The 22,155-nt window shown below is 38.8% G+C and overlaps 1 protein-coding gene across 2 annotated transcripts in view; it reads left to right on the top strand.

The window, feature by feature from the left end:
• Positions 1–3,655: 3,655 nt before the first annotated feature.
• Positions 3,656–22,155, top strand: part of LOC128608958 (inactive dipeptidyl peptidase 10-like) — a 106,282-nt gene continuing 87,782 nt past the window's right edge. For both annotated transcript variants that reach the window (XM_053627203.1, XM_053627201.1), the window contains exon 1: positions 3,656–3,736. In XM_053627203.1, the coding sequence (XP_053483178.1) occupies positions 3,680–3,736 (57 nt within the window). In that variant the 5' untranslated portion in view covers positions 3,656–3,679. The remainder of the gene's footprint in view (positions 3,737–22,155) is intronic.

Raw genomic sequence — 22,155 nt, 5'->3', positions numbered from 1 at the left:
AAGAGATGCTCAATACATTTATCTATATAAATTACAATACATCTATATAAATGCGAAAAGTGATAGTAATTTGTATATTGTAATTTATTTATTTGTTTGTTTGTTTGTTTGTTTGTATTCACTTCTCTTCAGTAACCACTTTATCCTGGTCAGGCAAGAATACACCCTGGATGGGTTGCCAGTCCATTGCAGAGCACCATGTACACACACTTATTCACACATAAGGGCCATTTACCTGGGCGTGTTTTGGGGAGGTAGGAGAAAACCAGAGAATCTGAGTACAGAGTCAAACCAGATACCGTGGATACTGTGAAATATACAGTCCTGTCCAAACATATTGGAACAGCAAGGCCAATTGTTTTGTTTTCATTAGACACTGAAAACATTTGGGTTTGAGATCAAAAGATGAATATGAGACCGTAGTTCCAAATTTCAGCATTCATTACCTGATCTTTAGATTTAGATGTTTTAATCAACTTAGAACAATTTAGAACATGGCACCTTTTGTTTCCATCAACCCATTTTTCAATGGGTTATGCCTTTGAACACTCCATTTGTTGTTAAAAAAAGAATTAAAAAAGACTCATAAAGACCAGAGCACTGTCTATTGGGAGAAAAGCAAGCCATTTTGAAGCTGAAAATAGAGGGAAAATCGATCAGAGCCACACATACATTGGACATAGCCAGTACAACAATTCGGAATGACCTGAAAAAAAAGAGAAACCACTGGTGTACTAAAACCAGACATGGAACAGTTCGGCCAAGGAAAACAACAGAAAGAAATCTTGTGAGAGCGGTGAAGAAAAACCCAAAAACAACAGTCAGTAACATCACCAACAAGAACCACAGGGCAGGGATGATGGTATCGCAATCCACCTTTCAAAGAAGACTTCAAGTGCAGAAATAAAGCGGTCATACTACAAGATGCAAACCACTCAATGGGAGTAAGACTCAGAAGTCCAGATTGGAATTCACAAAGAAATACAGAGATGAGCCACAATAGTTCTGGAGCCAAGATTAACCTCTACCAAAGTGATGGAAAGACCAAAGTGTGGAGAAAAAATGGATCTGCTTATGATCAAGAACATACAAGCTCATTGTTCATGCATGTTGGTGGTAGTGTCATGGCTTGGGCTTGCATGGCTGCTTCTGGAACAGGCAAACTAATCTTTATTAATGATGTAACTCATGATAACAGGAGAATGAATTTAGAAATCTACAGAAACATTCAATCTTTTCAGGAGGAACTTCATTGTGCAGCAAGACAATGACCCAAAACACAATTAAGGACTTCATCAGGGAAAAAGAGGAAGGTTTTAGACTGGCCAAGTCAATCACCAGAACCTAATTGAGCATCTATTTCACCTCCTGAAGAGGAGACTGAAGTGAGAAACCCCCCAGAACAAACAACACTGAAAGAAGCTGTGGTACAAGCCTGGAAAAGCATAACATAAGAAGAATGCAACAGTTTGGTGATGTCAGTGGGTTGTCTAATTCTGTTATTGCAAGCAAGGGATATGCAACCAAATATTACATGTTATTTACTTCAATTTATTTAAGTTAGACTCTTTGTTCCCATACTTTGCTAATCTAAACATTGGGTGGTCTGTCACAAAAGGTGTCTTGTTCTAAAGTGATTACCACATCTAGATGTAAATATCAGGAAATGACAGCTGAAATAATGATGTATTGTCTCACAGTAATTTTTTTGTTCTCAAACCCAAATGGCTTAGCAAAAAGAAAGAAATTGGCCTTGCGGTTCCAATACTTTTTGAGGGCACTATATTTACAATATATGTCAACATGTTATAAAGTCCAATATCCTGGAGGGTCTCTGGCTGGTTTCAGAGTTAATGTGGTACAGTGGCTGATTCTTCAGATTTAGTGTGTATGCTCTGGAGTGTTATGAGTTAGTGTGTTTCTCTGGCTGAATGTTCAGAGTTGTGTGTCTCTCCGGTTGTGCTCAGAGTTGTGCGTTTCTCTGGCTGAGTGTTCAGAGTTAGTGTGTCTCTCCGACTGAGTGTTCAGAGTTGTATGTCTCTCTGGCTGAATGTTCAGAGTTAGTGTGTCTCTCCTGCTGAATGTTCAGAGTTAGTGTGTCTCTCCGACTGAGTGTTCAGAGTTAGTGTGTCTCTCCTGCTGAATGTTCAGAGTTAGTGTGTCTCTCCTGCTGAATGTTCAGAGTTAGTGTGTCTCTCCGGCTGAATGTTCAGAGTTGTATGTCTCTCTGGCTGAATGTTCAGAGTTAGTGTGTCTCTCTGACTGAGTGTTCAGAGTTAGTGTGTCTCTCTGGCTGAGTGTTCAGAGTTTGTGTGTCTCTCCGGCTGAATGTTCAGAGTTAGTGTGTCTCTCCGGCTGAATGTTCAGAGTTAGTGTGTCTCTCTGGCTGACTGTTCAGAGTTGTATGTCTCTCTGGCTGAATGTTCAGAGTTAGTGTGTCTCTCCGGCTGAATGTTCAGGGTTAGTGTGTCTCTCTGGCTGAGTGCTCAGAGTTAGTGTGTCTCTTCAGCTGAATGTTCAGAGTTGTGTGTCTCTCCAGCTGAATGTTCAGAGTTGTTTGTTTCTCTGGTTGAATGTTCAGAGTTGTGTGTCTCTCTGGCTGAATGTTCAGAGTTGTGTGTCTCTCTGGCTGAATGTTCAGAGTTGTTTGTTTCTCTGGTTGAATGTTCAGAGTTGTGTGTCTCTCTGGCTGAATGTTCAGAGATGTCTGTCTCTCTGGCTGAATGTTCAGAGTTGTGTGTCTCTCCAGCTGAATGTTCAGAGTTGTGTGTCTCTCCGGCTGAATGTTCAGAGTTGTCTGTCTCTCCGGCTGACTCTTCAGAGCTGGACTTGATCCACTACTCAGATCCACCCACTATATAGAGCCTTCCACGCCAGCCTTCTGTACATTGCTAACATCTCTCAAATCCCTTTGGTCCCCATTAGCTATTCAGTATAGCAGCACTTCAGAACTGTGGCGTGTTTCATCTCAAATAGCAAGTACAGAGCTGTCGCTGGTGTTTTAACTCTCCTCTGTTGTATTAACGCCTGTAGTGTTCATTTGGTTCACTTCAGTAAACAGTGTGGGTGTTCTTCTTCAGGACTAGTGATTTTGCAGTGTGACAACATAGAAGCCGAGCGTGTGCATCTGTGTTTACAGAATCTGCATAAACAGACTTCAGCTTGATGGGGTTCAGGACTGGTCATTACTAGGAGAAAAGCTGGATTATCTCGAAGCGTTAATTAATCTCAGAAGGACTCAGGTGCTAGTAGTGTGAGTGACAGGTGATTAACACTCATTTAAATGTACACCCTTTAGGCAATCTTTTGCAAATCAGCAATGTTTGATTTGCATTCTTACTATATTGTTAATGCAGACTTAAATGATTTTTATGCTTATATAAATGTTGTGTTGCTGGGCTGTGTCCTACAGGTGCGCTTATATATACACATCACTGACGGGGACACAGTGGGGAGAGTGGAGCAGAGAGATCCAGCACATTACGCATCTGATTCCCCACGCACTACAGCCGGATCGCAAGAAAAAAAAAAAGAAGAAAAAAAAGGACCCGAGGAGAGGCTGCTGCTTGCTGCACATGCTTTATTTGCTATTACTTGTGGACTGAGTGGATTAGTGAATTCCGACTCGCTGAAAGTCCGGCTCAGACTGCGTCTTTTGGATCGAGCTTTGATTGCAAACATGAACCAAACAGCCACCGTTTCCCAAGTGAAGTGCCAATCCTCCAAAACCATAAAGGTAACACTGTTTATTCCTCTTTCCATTTCTCTATAATATGATTTCTCAATCGTGGCCGCGGTGTTCCGGTGATCTGAGATGAAGTTTGGCGACTCACCGCTCCAAAGTTGGCACATGATGAGGATGAGGATGAGGATGAGAGTGATGATGAATAGTTTTGCGCAGAGGATCTCCACCACCGCGCCTTTTGTGTGCTCCACACGCCTGAAAATGTAGCCGTTATTCTGTGCGTATTTGTGTACATCTGTGCTCACTTTCCTTTAAACCAGATTTAATATTTAGTATTCAGGGCGCACGATTATAAAAAAATAAATCTATATATGCAGCTGTAATGGTTATCTCGCTATGCATGGGTGCTGCTCTGTTATATAAACACGGTAGCTGTATTAAAAAGTGAATGTTGAGCAAGTGTTTGGGAAGAGAAGCATATTTTGTCTCCAAATGCATGAAGGGGTTGTAATTCTATCCACGTCGAATGCAGCACTGAGGAGCAATGCGTAACCATAGTGTGTGTGTGTATGTGTGTGTGTGTGTGAGTGTGTGTTAGGTGCGCTATTTCTTATCTAAAGGGTTAGTGAGGTGCATTAACACTGCGCAGAGCCTCTGCTGATAACAATGCGAGTTTGCAACTTCGCCCAATCCCTGTCAGTCCTCATTTCAACAGCTGACAATGAACTATCAGTCTTTCAGCAGCCACGCTGTATATCCTATTCTCCACCCTTCTCATATCAGTAGGCTACAGTAAGTGGTGGATTATGTAAAAATGGCAGTGTAGACAGAGGTGATGGTGTTCCACATGCTGCTGGGGTTTTCATCTGACAGTGAAAGATGAGAGAGCGTTATGAGCTCTGTACTGCATGTCAGTCAATACTCTGAGGGAGCAGCGGCGTGACTCTAAATCCTCATTGCAGCCTGTCATTAATTTGTGTTGAAATCCACAGCAACAACCAGGGCGAGCACAAGCGAAGCAGATCCATCTGCGCGGGTTGTTGAACGGTGAAGGTTGACTTTGACTCCTGTTAAGAGGCTGTGACGATTTTAAGTGTGTGCAATTGAAGGAAATGATTAACATTGGACTTACAGTAGATTTCGCCTCATTCATCCTCTCTGTGCTCATTAACAATATGACTCAACCCGATGTTCAAATGAGGTCTTGACGGATGAGTTGATGTTCAGCCTACCCGTTGTTCACAGAGCTGAGTGCCCTCTTCAGCTGATGAGCTTGTCTCCTGATTGCAGCGGGTACACCGCATGGTCAGCTTTATTAGACCTGTTAGGTCTTGTACCTGCTGATCTGAGCGAGCCTGTTGGGTGTATGCAAATGTCAGCTGTGACAGGGGGTCAATCATTGAAGAGTTCAGTCCAATTACAGTGAGCAAAGGATCTATCATCAGCCTGCGACTAAGCATCCTGTTTCATTCACACACACTCACACACACACACACACACACACACACACAACCTGGTAAACTATTTAAATGTTTTCTGCATCTGACACTTCATATGCTTAAAAAGAAATCACGATACGTAGGATTTACACCCACTGGATAGGAGAAGCATGCACAAACACACTACATGGCACGAAACAAGTGTAGGATACACAGTGTGTATACTGAAATGATGGTAGGGTAAAGAAAGAAAAAAGAAAATAAATCAACTGCATTTTAGGGCTGTGATCATTTCTGTATGGTCGTATTTGTGAAAAGACAATTAAAAATGAATGAACGAATTATTATGTCTGGCTCAGAAAATGTTTTGCTCATTCATTCATGTACACCTTTAATAAAAGCATAGAAAGTGATTCTAGCTCCACAAGCATAGATGTGACAACATTTTGTTGCCTAAGAACTGAGAAGTGTGAGAAAGTGTGAGATCGGTCTTCAGCTGCAGAGAAGATTGTAATATTACATTACACCCATTGATCTGGCCTACGCTGCCATTGTTTGCACATTTATGAAGCTACCAAAGGCTCATCCATAAGAGTAATAATACAAAAAAGTAGGCTACTTGCACACAAAAAAAAAAGATGTTGGGAGATCATTTTTGAATCAGTAAATGAGTTCCCATAGATGCTGTTACACCATTACTGTGTGATTCTCACTAAGGCCTTTTTCGCTCAATAACACATTTTTGTATGCATGGACAAAAAAAAAAATCCATTGGCAACATTTATAAAGCATCAATTCATAACAAGATCTTTATCACATATTTTCACATATTTTTCCCCAGAAGAGTACATGGCTATTAGTGTTTGTGGTTTTTGGCTTCTATCCGACTTTCTCTTCACACCATTCCACAATTTGTTACAGCCTTCTGCTAATAATGTTTAGTCTTGGCTGGCTTAAAGTTACACTCTGTGATTTCAGAACTAGCAAGTGATCCTGTCTTTCAGCTTTGCCTGTAGATATTTTATTCTCTTTTTGTTCATTACAGATCAGTAAAGATTAGAACCAATAGTCAGTAATCTGTAGAAATGAAAATATACCATCCAATTAATTATAATACAGTTCAGTTCAAAGACAAGGATAATGATTTATTTTATATTTAACTAGGCACCTGTTAGGCTCTCTGATGCCGTTTCTTTTTGGCTTATCTTAAAGACAAATTGTCAAGAATAAGAATATATATACTGTATAATTGGTGCAAAAAGAGTGTTAAATTACTTTAGGTATGTAATGATAACATAAACAACCTGTTTATTTCTGAATGCTTAAATAATGCTGAAATAATATACAGTGGGGGAAATAAGTATTGAATGCTTCAACATTTTTTTCAGTAAATATATTTCCGATGAGGTTATTCACATGAAATTTTCAGGTTACATCAGTATTAACTCAAGAAATCCGGATATATAAAGAATTCACAACATTAAAGTCCATAAATAAAGTTATGTGTAATAAAGTGGAATGACACAGGAAAAAAGTATTGAACACGCTAAGAAAAAGAAGTTCTCCAAGGCAAGGAACCAGCTGAAATCCATAAATAATTATACTCCCTATCTGTGTAAATTAACATCAGCTGGGTTAGTAAATTGATGGTCTATAAAAAGGCTTTTCGTTACCAAGGTGTCACACAAGAAACATCTCATGATGGGTAAAAGCAGAGTTCTCCCAAGACCTTCGCAACCTTATTGTTGATAAACATATTGATGGAATACAGAAATACAGATGTATTTCAAAACTTCTGAATCTTCCAGTAAGCACCATTAGGGTCATTATCTGCAAGTGGAAGCAACATCACTTCATCATCAACCGGCCATGCACAGGAGCTCCTCGTGAGTTTTTTGACCAGGGAGTCAGATGGATAGTCAGAAGAGTAGCCTAAGAGCCAAGGACCACTCGGAAAGAGCTCCAGAAACACTTGGAGGCAGCAGGTACCATCGTCACAGAGAAAACAATAGTCAATGCACACCACTGCTCACGCTCACCCTGCAAGACTCCATTACTAAAGAAAAGGCATGTCGAAGCTCGTTTAAAGTTTGCTACAACTCATTTGGACAAGCCTATGAAATACTGGGAGAGTGTAGTCTGGTCAAACTACACACCATGTTTGGAGAAGAAATTGCACTGAACATCACCCTAAAAACACAATAACAACAGTGAAGTGTGGAGGTGGAAGCATCATGGTGTGGGGCTGTTTTTCATCGCATGGTACTGCAGACTTCATATAATTGAAGGAACGATGAATGGAGCCCTTTACCGGGAGATTCTTGAGAAGAATCTGCTGCCATCCACCAGGATGATGAAGATGAGACGTGGGTGGACTTTCCAGCAGGACAACGATCCAAAGCATACAGCAAAGGAAACTCTCAATTGGTTTCAGAGAAAATAAATCAAGCTAGCCCTGACTTAAAAGCCAAAGACCCAGTGTAATAACCAAGGGGTCCCCAGACAGTAGAGCTCTTGCTTATTAGAGCAATATAAAAAACTATGACCCTGTCCACCAGAGAATCATTTAACCAAATTTTGGACTAAAACATCCTTTTCATGGCAGTCCTTCAGCAAAAACCCTTTTTAACCTAGCACGAGGTTTACAGTATGCTTGGAAAACACATACATGTTTGGTTACATGACAAAGCAGTAGTGCTGTATATTAGAGACATGCAGCATCTCTGAGTGGTGCATTCAATCTATGTAGAGTAGGAGTGAAACCCCACAAATCAGAGATTAGTTTCAATTGTGGTGAACTAAGCATGCTATTTAGGACTGTCTGTCAATTTGAGGAATCAGTTATAAGGAAGAAGCATTTGCTGAGAGCTTAGAGAAAAAAATAATGTAAAACAAAACAAGGAAAGAGAGTTGAGTCTTCCATTCCCCCATCTGCTGCATGTTTTCTTAAACAGAATGCAAACTTAGATGTTTATCTCTGTGAATGGTGTTTTTGCTTTTCTCCAGGTTGAGATGTCAAATACAGACTTTTCTTTCTGTTTGTTTATGTGCAGACTGTCACTTTTGTGCTTCTTGTCCAAGGTTTTGCTGTTATTAACAATCTATTGGGCTGCCAGTGAATGTAAAAAGAAGTGGTTTTGGGCATATATGTTTCACCAGCATCAGATAAAAGGTTAGCATGGACGGCAATGCGACAAATTTGTACTCCAAACTGTCACCATTAATCATGCTACACTCCACTGAGATGTCTCCAACTGTACAATTTCCTTATGTTTATAGGAGACATGCAGTAATTTCCTGAGGGGAAAAGGATGCTATGATATGGATGGATTAAAAGTAGTTGAAGCACTAGAGCAGGTATTTTGGTTGCTCTGGGGAGCATCTCTGTACATTCCCTTTGCCAGGCAACAGATACAAATCTGAGTGAGTGAGTGAGTGAGTAACAGAGGATTTAATAATAAGAAAAAAAGTAAAATAGACTGGGACCTGATTATTGCAATGAGCAACAACGACTATATTTACATGCACATCAATATTCCGATATTAATCGGAATTTGGAAATATTGTAATTAGTACTGGGTCATGTAAACACCGCAATTTAGACAATATTCTGATTCCTCAAATTCTGATTCCCATCCCTGGAATATGCCTGTTTTAATCAGAAATTTGTTGCATGTAAACAAACAAACACCTTATTCAGAAAATCCCCTGAAATGAGATATATGCGCATGCTTATTCCGCAAGGAATTGTGGGAGGCAACGGCAGCATCTTGAATGTCCTGGGAAAAAGCAGCCGTAAAGGAAAAGTGCATGTGTAGATCGGCATCCTTACAACAACCATGTATACAGGAATAGTCCGATGCCTGTACACATGTAAACATAGTATTCGGAATATGGCAGCAACCTGAATATAGACCTTAAACGGAATTTCATGTGCATGTAAGACATAGTCTCTGACTATGTTTACATGGACAGCAGTTATAATTATTGACCTTACTCTGAGTAAGACAATATTGTGATTAAGGTGTTTACATGAGTCGCTTTTAGAATATTCCTTTCATGTTCCCGTGTTACATGTTATAGAACAAAGATCGATTAACAGCACTGTATTAACATACAGTTCATCTTCGTTATGGTACCGTATACAGTTTTGGGTGTTTCATTTTTAATTTTACGAAAATTTCAAGTGCAGTTAATTATTTGTCATGCTATACGTGCAAATAGATGACTGCTTGAAGCCTTGGGCTGCGTCCGAAACCGCGTACTGACCTACTGTATAGTAGCTGAAATGCACCTACTATACAGAAGGTAAGTACGCGGTTTCGAATGCAGCCATGCTCTCTTGTTTGCCGTCAAACAGTTGAGCGCTGCCGTGTGTGTACGTGTCCTGTTGCAAAAAGCGGCGAAAACTCCCACGCGACGTTAATAGTGTGATTAAGGTGTGTACAGGTCTGTAATACACGTCCATAATGCGACTAAAATAGGAATACTCCTCGTCTTGATTTGATTTGTGTTTACTTCGAGTATGACTTTAATCAGATTAAAGTCATCAATAATCGCTGTTTACATGCTAGTTTCTTAATCAGAGTATTGTCTTAATCAGCTTAATATTGGATTATTGTTGTCCATGTAAACATGCTGAATGTCTCTGTAGCAGAAAGAGGATATCACACATAGCAGTATTTAGAGACATCCATCCAGTTTCTTGGAGCCCAAACCAAACTGGTGCAGAATGGGAGCAAGAAAGGGAGGTTAGGGAAATGGGATTGGAAAGTCTAAGAAAAGCCTAATAATTACTAAAAAAAAGCATGATTAAAAAGTTTTACCAAGTCACTACATATAAAAAACATTAAGTAAGTAAGTAAGTACATTTTATTTATAAAGCACATTTAACACATCGAAGCTGACTAAAGTGATGAACAGAGTAAAGAAAAGTAAAATAGAAAACAGAATAAAATCAAATAAATACAGACAACACTAAAAATTAGATTAAAAACGCCTGGGAGAAGAGATATGTTTTAAGCCTCTTCTTAAAAGTGGTAATTGAAGGTGCAAGGCAGATATCCAGTGGCAATTGATTCCATAAACATGGGGCAGCAACTGAAAAAGCTCTATCCCCCGTTGTTTTTAACCAGGATCGAGGGACATGCAAAAGAAACCTATCAGAAGATCTTAGAAATCTGTTAGATGAATGTGGTGTAAGAACATCTTTAAGATAGGAAGGAGCTTGATCATTAAGAGTTTTAAAGACAAACAACAGAATCTTAAACTGAATCCTAAAGTGGACCGGGAGCCAATGGAGCGATGCTAAAATTGGGGTGACACGATCATAAAGCTGATGGCTAGAAGGAATGTTTGCACATTTCTCTCTATCTACCTGCTTTATTCTGGCCTTTTGCAGTGTTTCCTGGTCACATTTTCATCAGGCCCTTATTTGCAGAGCCCCACATTTGATTCATGTGAATACTTGTTTTTGATGCAGCAATCACATTACTAAATTGAATCCTTTCGCTGCTGCCTGTTAGGTAATTATAGAAGATAATTATAGAGCTTTTAAATAACCCAAAGATGTTTTGGAAGAACTATAACAACACTGACATACTAGTGAGAAGATGTAGATTAACAACCAAGAATACGTCTGGTTTGTTGACAGGGGGTTAGAAAATCTAATTACTTTAGAAAAGGCTTAGGTACTAAAGGTTTACTTTAAGTGGAGGAATAGTGAGTGAGGTGGATTTGAGGGTGCAGGTGGGCTGGTTAGGAAAAAGAACACCTAAGACTTTAAAAAAAGAAGCAAGTGCATTAAAGGATTTATACTGTAAGTAAGGAGAAAGTTCAATAGGTTTAAATATTTTGTTTTATGGGAAGACAAGTGCTAAAATACTGCTGTAAAGTTGGACCAAGGTCAAGTATTTGTGAGGAGCTGAGCAGCTGATTTTTGATGAATTTGAGGCCTTTGGAGAGAAACAGAACTGATAGTGCTATGGACAGGATTGCAAGCATCCAGGATGATAGAGACAAATGCATGACTGAGGGATACAGCAGCAAGTGTGAAAGACAAGCCCTGAGTTTCTCAATGTTCTGAAACTGAAAAAAAAGATAGAGCTTATATGGCAGTCAAAGGAGGGAGTATAGTCTAGAATGACTCAGAGATTGTGAAGAGAAAAAGCAGGAAAATACAGTAGGCGTGTTATCAATGTAAAGGTTAATATATTTATTTTTGCTAAGAACTGCTTTTGAGTTCAAATGTTAGAATGCGGTCTTATCGCTTTTGAGAAAGTAGTTTGTCATCTAAGTCAAATATTCTGCAGACAGGCAACAGTATGTGCCAGTAGCAGGTATTGAGTGGGAGTTAATTTAAGTCTGAATGTCATCAGTATATCAGTGAAAATAAAGATTAGAGCTTTGTGTGGTGTGGATAAGAGGTAAGAAGTATCTAAATTATAAAAGTCAATGGACCAAGAACTGAGCCTTGAGGAACCCCTTGTGTAATAGTGGAGATTATGGTGTGTCGCCAGAGAAGGTAATGAAATGTTTTCTATCCATCAGATAAAGAGCTAAACCAGTCCTCTGTGCCATGCTGGCAATACTCAGTTCACAAAAAGCTTTCGTAAAAGGATACAGTGGCACATTATATCAATGACTGTGTTCATATCTACTGTAATACAAAATTATTCATAGAAGTTCCTGAGTCAGCAGAAGTAATTGTACACTCTCTTCCTTTCTGGATGTATCTTTTTTATTCCATTCTGAGTTCTGCATACTGATGAGTTATGTCATTTTTTATGCAGTCTTTGTTGTTTTGGTTAGTCCAGAACCTAGAATAAAATAAAATGAATTAAGAAAATAAATATAATAAAAAATTTGTAGTTGGATGTAAGTACTTGGCAAGTGATGATTGCCTGAAGCCTACAATCCATCGACATCACCAGAGTCTGTGTATCTTCACAGCTGATGCTCTGCCAGGCTTGTAGCACAGTTTATTTTTTGTTTTAACTTTGCACTTGTTTTGAGTTCTTTTTGCCTTTGGTTTTGAATTCAGGAGGTGAATATTCTCAGTATGCTTTAGCCCAGGTAACTGGCTTGGCTACTAAAAGCTCCATAGTTACTTTAGTAGTATCTTTTCAATCGTTTCTTTACTTCTTTATTTTTTACAAGCTGAAAAGCCGTCCACTGAAATGCTGTTCAAAATTTTATCCTGCTGCCATCAGCAACCACATTGTCAATAAAGTCCTGCCATCTCCACTTTCAGCTATGTGTGCATTATCCTGACTCCTAATCAGGGGACTTAACATCTTTATTCCAGAAACACTGACCACATTACATAGGCTAAAAGTTTGGTAGTAAGACACTGTATAAAACTGCATAAAAATATACAGTATGTGGAAGATAAACACCAAGAGACGATGAACAGTCATATGTTTATTATTCTAAGATTTGAACACACCACAGCCTACAACACCCAGCCGAATCACACAACGTCACGTTCACCTGATTTCTGATACAGCACGCCTGGTTTCAATCATCCACACACCCTATAAACAGAGACTTTAAACTTTCATGCATTGCAAAGTATTCGCTTAGTGTTGTTCTACAACTGATATACCAAGCCTTCTCGCCTGTGTTTATGCTCCTGGTTTTTGATCAAGTTTGTTTCCCTGTTTTTTGTGATTTTGTCCTTGCCTTGGATATCCTGTTTGTAAATTACCTGACCTTTGCCTGTTTTTGACTTGTGTTTTTTTTGGGATCTGTTTGCTATTTGCCATCATTAATAAAAGCAGTACTGCAACTGCAGTCATCTCTGAAGCTTGACATCGACTAAATGTTTGTTGACCAATTATTCTGATTTGGTTCTACATCCATCAAAATATTCTCCTTTAGATTTAATGACACACTGCCATGCATTTAAATGCTTGTGAAGGCCTTATTAACTCAATCAGATGAGTTAAGTTAGTAAATATTAAAATCCAGTCAGAGCAGGGGACTGTTATCAACAAGGTTTTTTTTTTTTTTTTTTTTTTTTTTTTAAATATGAGAGTATTAACAATAACTAATGAATACATTAGCAAGGGTGGAAAGTAATGCTATGTGAGTACCAAGGTTATAATCGTAAACGAAAACGAACGAAATAACGAAAACTAGGTGTGAAAAAACATTGTCGTTAACTGAAATCGAAATAAAAACGAGGCATTACAAAAAAACGATAACTAACTAAAACTGTATTGTGTGCTTGCAAAACTAACTAAAATAAAATACAATTATAGAGTAAATGTCCTTAGTTTTCATCTTTGACAATGTCTTTCATAGAGCAAATATCTATCAAGTTGACATTTCTGACTGGGAACTCAGAAATTACGACATTCCATGTTAAATTGAACACAGCATAGTCCATGCTCCTCGCCTGGCATCATGGCGGTACCGAAAGTCGGAAGAAAGCGGCAGAGTCCTATTTGGGATTACTTTGAACATGACTGTGTGTCAGATAAAAGCAAGTGCCTTGCAATGGAAGGTGGTAAAATATGTGGACAATTTATTAAAGGGAAAAATCCCACGAATTTGAAAGTATATTTGAGAAGCACGCACAAGGAGGCTAATCTAGCTTACCTTAATAAGGTAAATCAGAACGCCAAGCCCCCCTCCCACGAAACAGAAGCTAACCCTGGTATAGGGCTAGGCAGCATGACGGTGACAACCACAGGACAGAGAACACTACAGCAGTGCTTTCACCGGAGAACCGATAGCTGCTGGTTAGTAAATACGCAGGAACACCACAAGCGGGTGGAAGCGCTGGTTAATATGTTTATTGATACTGGAATGTCTACACAACTGTGTGAGTTGCTTTCAAAAAGGTCGCCACTTTATTCGAACCAAAGTTCAAAACACCAGGAGCTGCAAGAGTCAACAGCCTTATTGGGGCTAAGATGGATACGGCAAAGCAGAAATGAAAAGAGATCATTAAGGATGTGAGGAAGCTGACCCTATGTGTAGATGGTGGGAGCAAGAGAGGATTAACAGCATCTTTCATGGGTGTGTCAGCTTATTTGTGCCCATATGTACATTTTATGTACTGGTGTTATTGTTGAATACATATTTCTAAAATTGTATGATGTTTTTGTTGAGTTTTTATTACACAATACTTTTTCTGGCCTTGACAAATAACCCATATTACTAAAGACTAAAACTAATAAAAACTAAACTAAAACTAAGCATTTTCAAAAAATAGAAACTAAACTAAACTAGCAAACCCACTTTAAAAACCAATTAAAACTAAACTGAATTTGAAAACATAAAGTCAAAACTAAATAAAAATAAAAACTAATGAAAAATGCAAAACTATAATAACCTTGGTGAGTACATGGTTCACTATTAATTGCACTTTTTTGTTCATACTATAATTAAATCATAGTACATACAGGGGCAGACTTTATCATTAGGCAAAGGTCGGCAATTGCCTTGGGCCCAGAGCTACCAAGGGCCCCCAAAATGCTGCATAAACATATGGTTAAGAAAGTTTTAATTTTCGCTAATCAGTTATGGGTTTCTAAAGATCCATATGCTAAAATGCCATCATGCTAAAATGACCCCCAGTACCTGTGGAAGAAAGTAGCCAACTCATGCAAATGTCAGCGATGTCACGTGTAGTGTACAGACAGAGCAAAAATGAAGCGAAGTAAAATGACGTGTTTTAAATGAACAGATTTTGCCTTTGGCGTGAAGGCAAGTTGTAGTTCTGCAGGTGCTGACGGCTCTAGCATTACAGATTATTCTAGCGTTACAGCCAAATAACAGCGAGGCTGGCACAGGCAGCAGGATTCTCTCTCTCTCTCTCTCTCTCTCTCTCCAAGTACAAACCCTGAACTCTGCAGACATGATCATAGGTGAGTGTAATGTCACATGATGATAGTGTGCCATTCAGATGTGGAGTCATGTTCAGTGCTACTTCAAATAAATATGTTTAAATATTACCATAATATCGAGAAAAAAAGAGAAAAGAATATTTTTAATAACTCCTACCGTACCATACAGTGACTTAATGTTTGCTCTTGGTTAGTGGTCGTAGTGAAATAGGCTTATTTATTAATATAGGTATATTAATATCAAGATTAATTTCATAATATTAATATTAGAAAATAATATACATTATTATTATTATTATTATTATTATTATTATTATCATTATATTATTATCATTATAGTAGTAGTAGTAGTAGTAGTTGTAGTAGTAGTGGTCTGTTTTTGGGGGGTAAAATTATTAGATGTGGCTTCATGTTAGTGTTAAAATATAAAGTATAAAGAACAGTTGAGTGGTGCAGCTTTCCTACACTGCACCCAGATGATGCTCCCTTACTAGCTACCATGCTGTCTTGATTGTTTTATATTCTTTGTCACACTGTTCTTCTGTTTCTGTTTGCCTGTTTTACAAATATGACTTGATATCTCTTCAGTGCTACTTGAAATAAATATGTTTAAATATAATTCATGTTTATGTTATATTTTTATGGTAGTAACTGGTGTTAAAATTGGTCTAACCATCAATGAGCCGGTGTGTTATGATGTGGCGTGTTGTGGGCCGGATGTGGTGGTTCGCTGTGGTCCAGAAAGTCCAGTTCCACTTTTTGGTCCAAGTCCACCCCTGATTATTACTATTAATGCTGAATAATGTATGCAAAAAAATTAAATATTGATGTTAAAACACTGAAATGAGGTCCCCATTCCTATATTTTACCTTGGGCCCCCAAATCACTAAATCCATCCCTGAGTACATAGTACATTTACTTGAGTTAAAAAAATTAAACTTTGCTACATTTATTTTTGCCAAAAGTCTACACTTCTTACAATACAGTGCCTCAAAGCAAACAGTGTGATAATGATCTGAAAATTATGTGAGCCAAAACCCGTAGAAATATTAACATTTCACATCCAACCCATGGAAACATACAGTTTGCTTGAACTGGCTTGACTATCCAGATCTTTTGATAATTTACATATGTATTAAACTTAATATATCAGTTCTAGATTCATTATCCATTACCTGTTGTGTTAAATATACACAACATGTCCAAAAGTATATGGACACCTGACCATACCCAGGCCTTCCCCAAACCGTTTCCACAAAGTTGGAAGCACACAATTGTACAAATGTCTTTGTATGCTGTAGTATTATGATTTCCCTTCACTGGAACTAAAGGGCCTGTTCCATGAAGACATGGTTTGCCAAGGTTGGTGTGGAAGAATTTGAGTGGGCTGCACAGAGCCCTGACCTCAACCCCACTGAACACATTTAGGATGAATTGGAACACAGTGCCAGGTCTCCTCATTCAGCGGCTGTGCCTGACCAATCTAATGCTTTTGTGGCAGAATGAGCAAATCCCTACAGCCATGCTCCAAAATCTAGAGGAAAGTGTGGAGGTTATTATAACAGCAAACAGAGACTAAATCTGGAATGGGATGTTCAAAAAGCACATATGAGTGTGATGGTCAGGTGTCCTGAAACTTTTGGCTATACAGTGTACCTACGTGCTCCTACAGCCAATAGGTAACTCTCAGGATAATGTGTAATGGGCATCTTTGCTGGATAGCTAACTATATAGCTAGCAATATGTATGAATTAACACACGATATATAGCTAGCTAACAACACTAGCCAACTACTGAAACCCCAACAGCATTTGGCAAAAAAACCCAAAAACATTACAACGGTTGATAAATAGTTATCTTGAGTAATTTTATTGATGACTACTTTTACTTTCACTCAATATGTCTATATAAGTCTAACATGTCTATAAACATATTGTGTTTAGTCCTTGCAAATTGACTTACTAGTGAAATATTTTAAAGTGATTAAATCATTGCCTGCCTCCACACCTTTGAATGCACACATGAATACAATTTGAGCTTCAGCAGTCCTTGAAGTATTCACAACTTCACTCTACACTGGAATTGCATGCTAACCCACTTATATTACTGAATATTTGCTGATAACTGACTGCTTTTCTGTGATTCACCAAAATGTATCTGTGATGCCTTAGCCAAGATTATGACCCCTTGATTTTACAGGTTGCTTTCGGATTGTACATCATTTAGGAATTGTGATATTATAATAATTTAATATGGAAATGTGATATTATAATGAATTCGACAGTGATTCTACAAAAGCTCCATAAATAGGGGAAATTAACACTTTTTTTGGTTACTTTATTTACAAAACACCTCCTATATGATGGCCAATTTTTTGCAAACACCCACAGAGTCGTGTCTCCCACTCATAATGAACTCGTGTTAAAACATCTGGTTTTATGTACGTAATTGCATGTCCATCGCAACCTTGCGACAGCTTCCAGAGCCAGCCGTGAGAATGATTTCAATACGTTCTTCTTTTGTCTAAGACATTCTTAAAGGCTATCTGAGAAAATATAATAGAAACTAAGTATGAAAAATTTTGGAAGACATTTAGCTAAAAAAAAGTGTTCATTTCCCCTATGTATGTATGTACGCATGACACCGTGTATTTAAACTAAAAACTGAGAGAACATTCCAAATTGAAGTGAGCAAGGTCATGAGCATGATGAATGCAAATTCAAAGCACTGATTCAGCCTATTAGAGAGAGATCAAACAACTCATCATTCTTGGCAAAAGAAACCCTGCTTCCCAATTGGCATCCTACCCGTAGTAAATAGTATCCGAGATGAGAATTAGTATGTCCCGAATTGTAGTGTGTTGAAATGAGTATCCGAAAGGTACCCAGATGGTCTATTATTTCCGGTAGATTTTTGTAGTATGGACACCTTTTCAGCTAATATTACCCCACAACTCCTTGCGTGAGGGAGGAGGAGTTTTGTGACCGTTTGCTTTGCCAAATTCAAGGATGCATTTTAGGGAGGTGTAAATCAAATGTGGAAAAATAAATTGAGGGAATGATCAATTAAATTATATAGTATAAATTATGTAAGGAATAATGAATGAAGAAAAGCTGAAATGCAACGAGGAGTTTGTTTACGGTGACACTGTTCTTTTCCGGGCAACAACGTTCTTTTCAGTTACACGACGTGTTAGTATGTCTCAGTACTTGCCTACTCTTTTAATACACACTCAGAAGTATGTACTTTTTCTTCACAAAAAGAGTACCTACTTTTTGTGCATAGTATAACTATGCCAATTGGTATGCAGTGAAAGGTTATATTGCAAAAGTGCTAACCTTCCACCCGGAAATCAGTGCAACGAGAAGTTTATTTACTTGAGATGTTATAATGCTGTGGATAAAAAGTAGTATGTCGCTGTTTGTAGATACGCATTAAGGGTAGCCATCTGTCCCTCCTCAGCCACCCCTGTGCTTCCTCCCTATTGACCAGCTGGCTTGAACCAATGCCATGTTTGTTTTATATACTGATCGGTTCCTTTCCTCTTATTTGCCTGTTTTTCCTTCTCAGTAGAACAAATTGAAAATGGCCATTTTCCATTAGCAATATTATACTGTATAAGGCTTATTTGAAGTAAATATTATTCCATTTTTCATTAAATTCTGCTTTGATTAAACAGTGTAATGAAAATAGTTCAATTAAATGAGAATCCAGACAAAAGTCTAGCTTTAAACCAATCCACAGTACTGTTTAGATTAAGATCTAGCGCTAATCAAAACCACACTACAGTTTGTAGTTCCAATCAATTTCACATTGCATCAAAGTACACAACACAGTCTAGTACCTCCTACTTTTAGGAAATAAAAAGGTTAAATCTAGCATATTATAGGGTTTTTCATATTGTCCCTCTGGGTGTAGCCTCATATGCCAGACATCTAGAATTCTCTACAAAGTATGGGATGTTCCATCAATAAACATAGCCAAGAACTTACTTTCACAAAAAGAAGCAATTTGACTGACATGGCATATAACCAACAATAAACCTTTTCCTTTCCAAGATTATCGATCCCATCCATTCATTTTCTGTACCGCTTATCCTACACGGGGTTGCAGGGAGCCAGGAGCCTATCTGGGGCACATGCTACTCAGGGCACAAGGGCGGGGCCAACAATTGCACACACACACTCGCACACTACAGACATTTTAGAGATGCCAATCAGTCTACAATGCACATCTTTGGACTGGGGGAGGAAACCCCTAAAGCAAAGAGAGAACATGCAAACTCCACACACACAGAGCGAAGGTGGGAATTAAACCCCCAACCCCAGAGGTGTGTTTACTTGTCAGTTGATCCTGCATTTTTCATTATTTCCACGAGAAGTTAGCAGTTGTTTGCTGTTCTGACATCACAGGGAGACGTTACTAATGCAGTTACAATGGTATTCAGTAGAAGAATAAAAAAACTCACTGACCTCAAACATGAGGGATAGTGGTCAGATTTTGCTTCTAAAAATACAAGAACTTGTTTTCTCGTATTTGTCTCGTATACTTGTTTTTTTTTAATCATAGGGTTGGCGGTTCGATTCCTGACCCACATGACTCCACATACTGAAGTGTCCTTGGGCAAGACACTGAACCCCAAGTTGCTCTGGATGGCAAGCTAACGCCTTGCAAGGCAGTTCTGCTACCACTGGTGTGTGAGTGTGTGTGTGGGTGAATGGGTGAATGAGAACCAGGGTAAAGCACTTTGGAACCACTAAGGTTAAAAAAAGTACTATATAAGTGCAGACCATTTACCATTTGTTTTCTCACTTATCATTTTCCAGCAACATTCAATGTCTCAATAATGAGAAATCCCCAACATAGAAGTAGTGGAGACAGCAAACATTGGACTCGGTGTTGCAGAATGCAATGCAGCTATATGGTGCAGTTGCCCAGAAACTTGGCTTGATAAGTTAGAGATTTATAAGATGACAATCACAATGGCATTGATGATGGTATTAGTATAAAAGTTGAAGCTTTGGAACCTGATCTCTTTGAGCAGAGTGTAAAGATGAGGAGATAAGAGAGCTGGACACACTGCAGGACTAAAGCACTTCTGCATTGCTCTCCTTAGGTAGACATAAAGCAAGAGTTAAATCCCACTACACCAATGTCAATGAAAGAAGTTTAAATAAAATTAAATAAAAAGTAAACTCAGAATACTTTTGAAGATAACATGTTAATTATGAAGATTATGGAGGTAAATTTCCATGAAGGTTCTGAAGCTTGTGGCCAGAAAAGTGTAGGAAAAAAATCAGATGCTCTATGGCCTAAAGCTGAGACTACCTCTTTGCTTTAAAGGTTTTACTGTATGTAGAACTGTACAAAAGAAGATCACAAAAGAACCAAAGAAAAACTGTTTTATAAATTTGGAACCATAAATCATCCAGTGAAGCACTGAGTGTAGTGTTCAGGGTTGATCTCTGAATTCAGAAATGAAAGGATTCAGTGAAAAAGGTCTCTCTTTGAACAGTGTTATTCACTTTTATATGATGTGTGTGTGTGTGTGTGTGTGTGTGTCTGTGTGTGTGTGTGTGTGTGTGAGAGAGAGAGAGAGAGAGAGAGAGATTCACACAGCCAACTTGAAGCAGGAAGTCATGCTGAGCACTGCTGTTAGCTGACACACATGGCAGGTGGCAGTTATGCTTTGCTGTGCTTATGGCAGGGAGAAGCTTGGGCCTCTAAGTGCCTGTGAGGATGCTGTGACTAATGAAGTGTTTGTATACTCTCATCACAAACACTCAGAAAGTCAACCTCCCGCAACAGCTGTAATTATGCATGAGCGAGTTGTCGGGTTGGATGTAGCTGGGCAACTGTTACCATGGTGAGTAAACAGGGGTGATGGTAAGAGGTGGGGAAAACTTAAGATCAGCAGTGTGTGATGTGGAGTGGGCAGATCTCTGATGTACCGAGGTTCATATGGGAATGCACTTTAACTCTGATAGTCATTAACTCCAGCCCCTTCCGATGTTTTACATTTACAATTACATTTATGGCATTTTGCCAGACGCCCTTATCCAGAGCGACTTACATTTATCTCATTTATACAACTGAGCAATTGAGGGTTAAGGGCCTTGCCCAAGGGCCCAACAGTGGTAGCTTGGCAGTGCTGGGGCTTGAACTTCTGACCATCTGATCAGTAACCTTGAGCCTTTAACCACTGAGCCACAGATGTTATTAAAACTTCTACTGGATATAACAACTCTATAATAAAGAAATAGAACTGAGGGTTCTGGGAAAAAATGAGTGATATTTCGCTAACAGGAAGGGTATGTATGAGTATAGCTGTAACAGAGCAGTTTATGGATGAATGGAAGGATAACACATCAGATTACAGAGATACTTGGTCCTACACACTGTGGTGTACCAACAATGAACTTTCTGCAATGTGGACCTTTCTAAAAATGTCATTGTGGTTACTATTTGATTCAGAAAACATGATATAGCCTGTCTGAAGAGTGGTTTGTTCATCCAGAGTGCGGTCTATGTTTTTGCCACTGTGCTCGAATCTGGGTGTTTTTCTTCAAGACCACTGAAGGTCACAAGTTATGAGTATTTACAGCAGCGATGTTTTTCAAGGCTTTAAAATTATAGAGTGCGGCAATAAGAGGCCATCCGAACAGCTGTTGTGTAGGCTTCTCTATATTTCCCTATAGTGCAGCTGTAGGCTTTGCTTTGAGTTGCCTTCTATTAGCTATTATTAAGCTAAGCCTATAAGCACGTCACACAGACATCCAGTATATTTGTAATAACAGTATATTAAGGGGGAAAATGCTACGACTGAATACACACATGTGAAAGCTGTCATGGTATTGCTATGTTCTGCAATTTCTCCCTGATTTATTTTGTGTCACATTTATGATTCAAGTGTGTATGTGTGTGTCAGTGTGTGTGCACTCAAGTGTAAATTAATGGTGTTAATCAGTGCCACTTGTGCGATTAGCAGGCGTTAGTGGTGGTGTGGTGCTTCACTGATTGTGGCTCCACTTCACTTACTTGCAGCAGCACACACATACTGTTACATTGTCACACTCATACTGCTGTCTCATGGCAAACTAGCGCAAAGCATGCTGTAACCACCATACCATGAGACACAGGTACAGAACTTGTACAACAATGATCACTAAGCCTG

This window comes from Ictalurus furcatus, chromosome 6, assembly GCF_023375685.1.
Source record: "Ictalurus furcatus strain D&B chromosome 6, Billie_1.0, whole genome shotgun sequence".
Classification (NCBI taxonomy): domain Eukaryota; kingdom Metazoa; phylum Chordata; class Actinopteri; order Siluriformes; family Ictaluridae; genus Ictalurus; species Ictalurus furcatus.
Note: the sequence above shows the minus strand (reverse complement) of the source record. Positions and strands in the feature narration are given on the sequence as shown.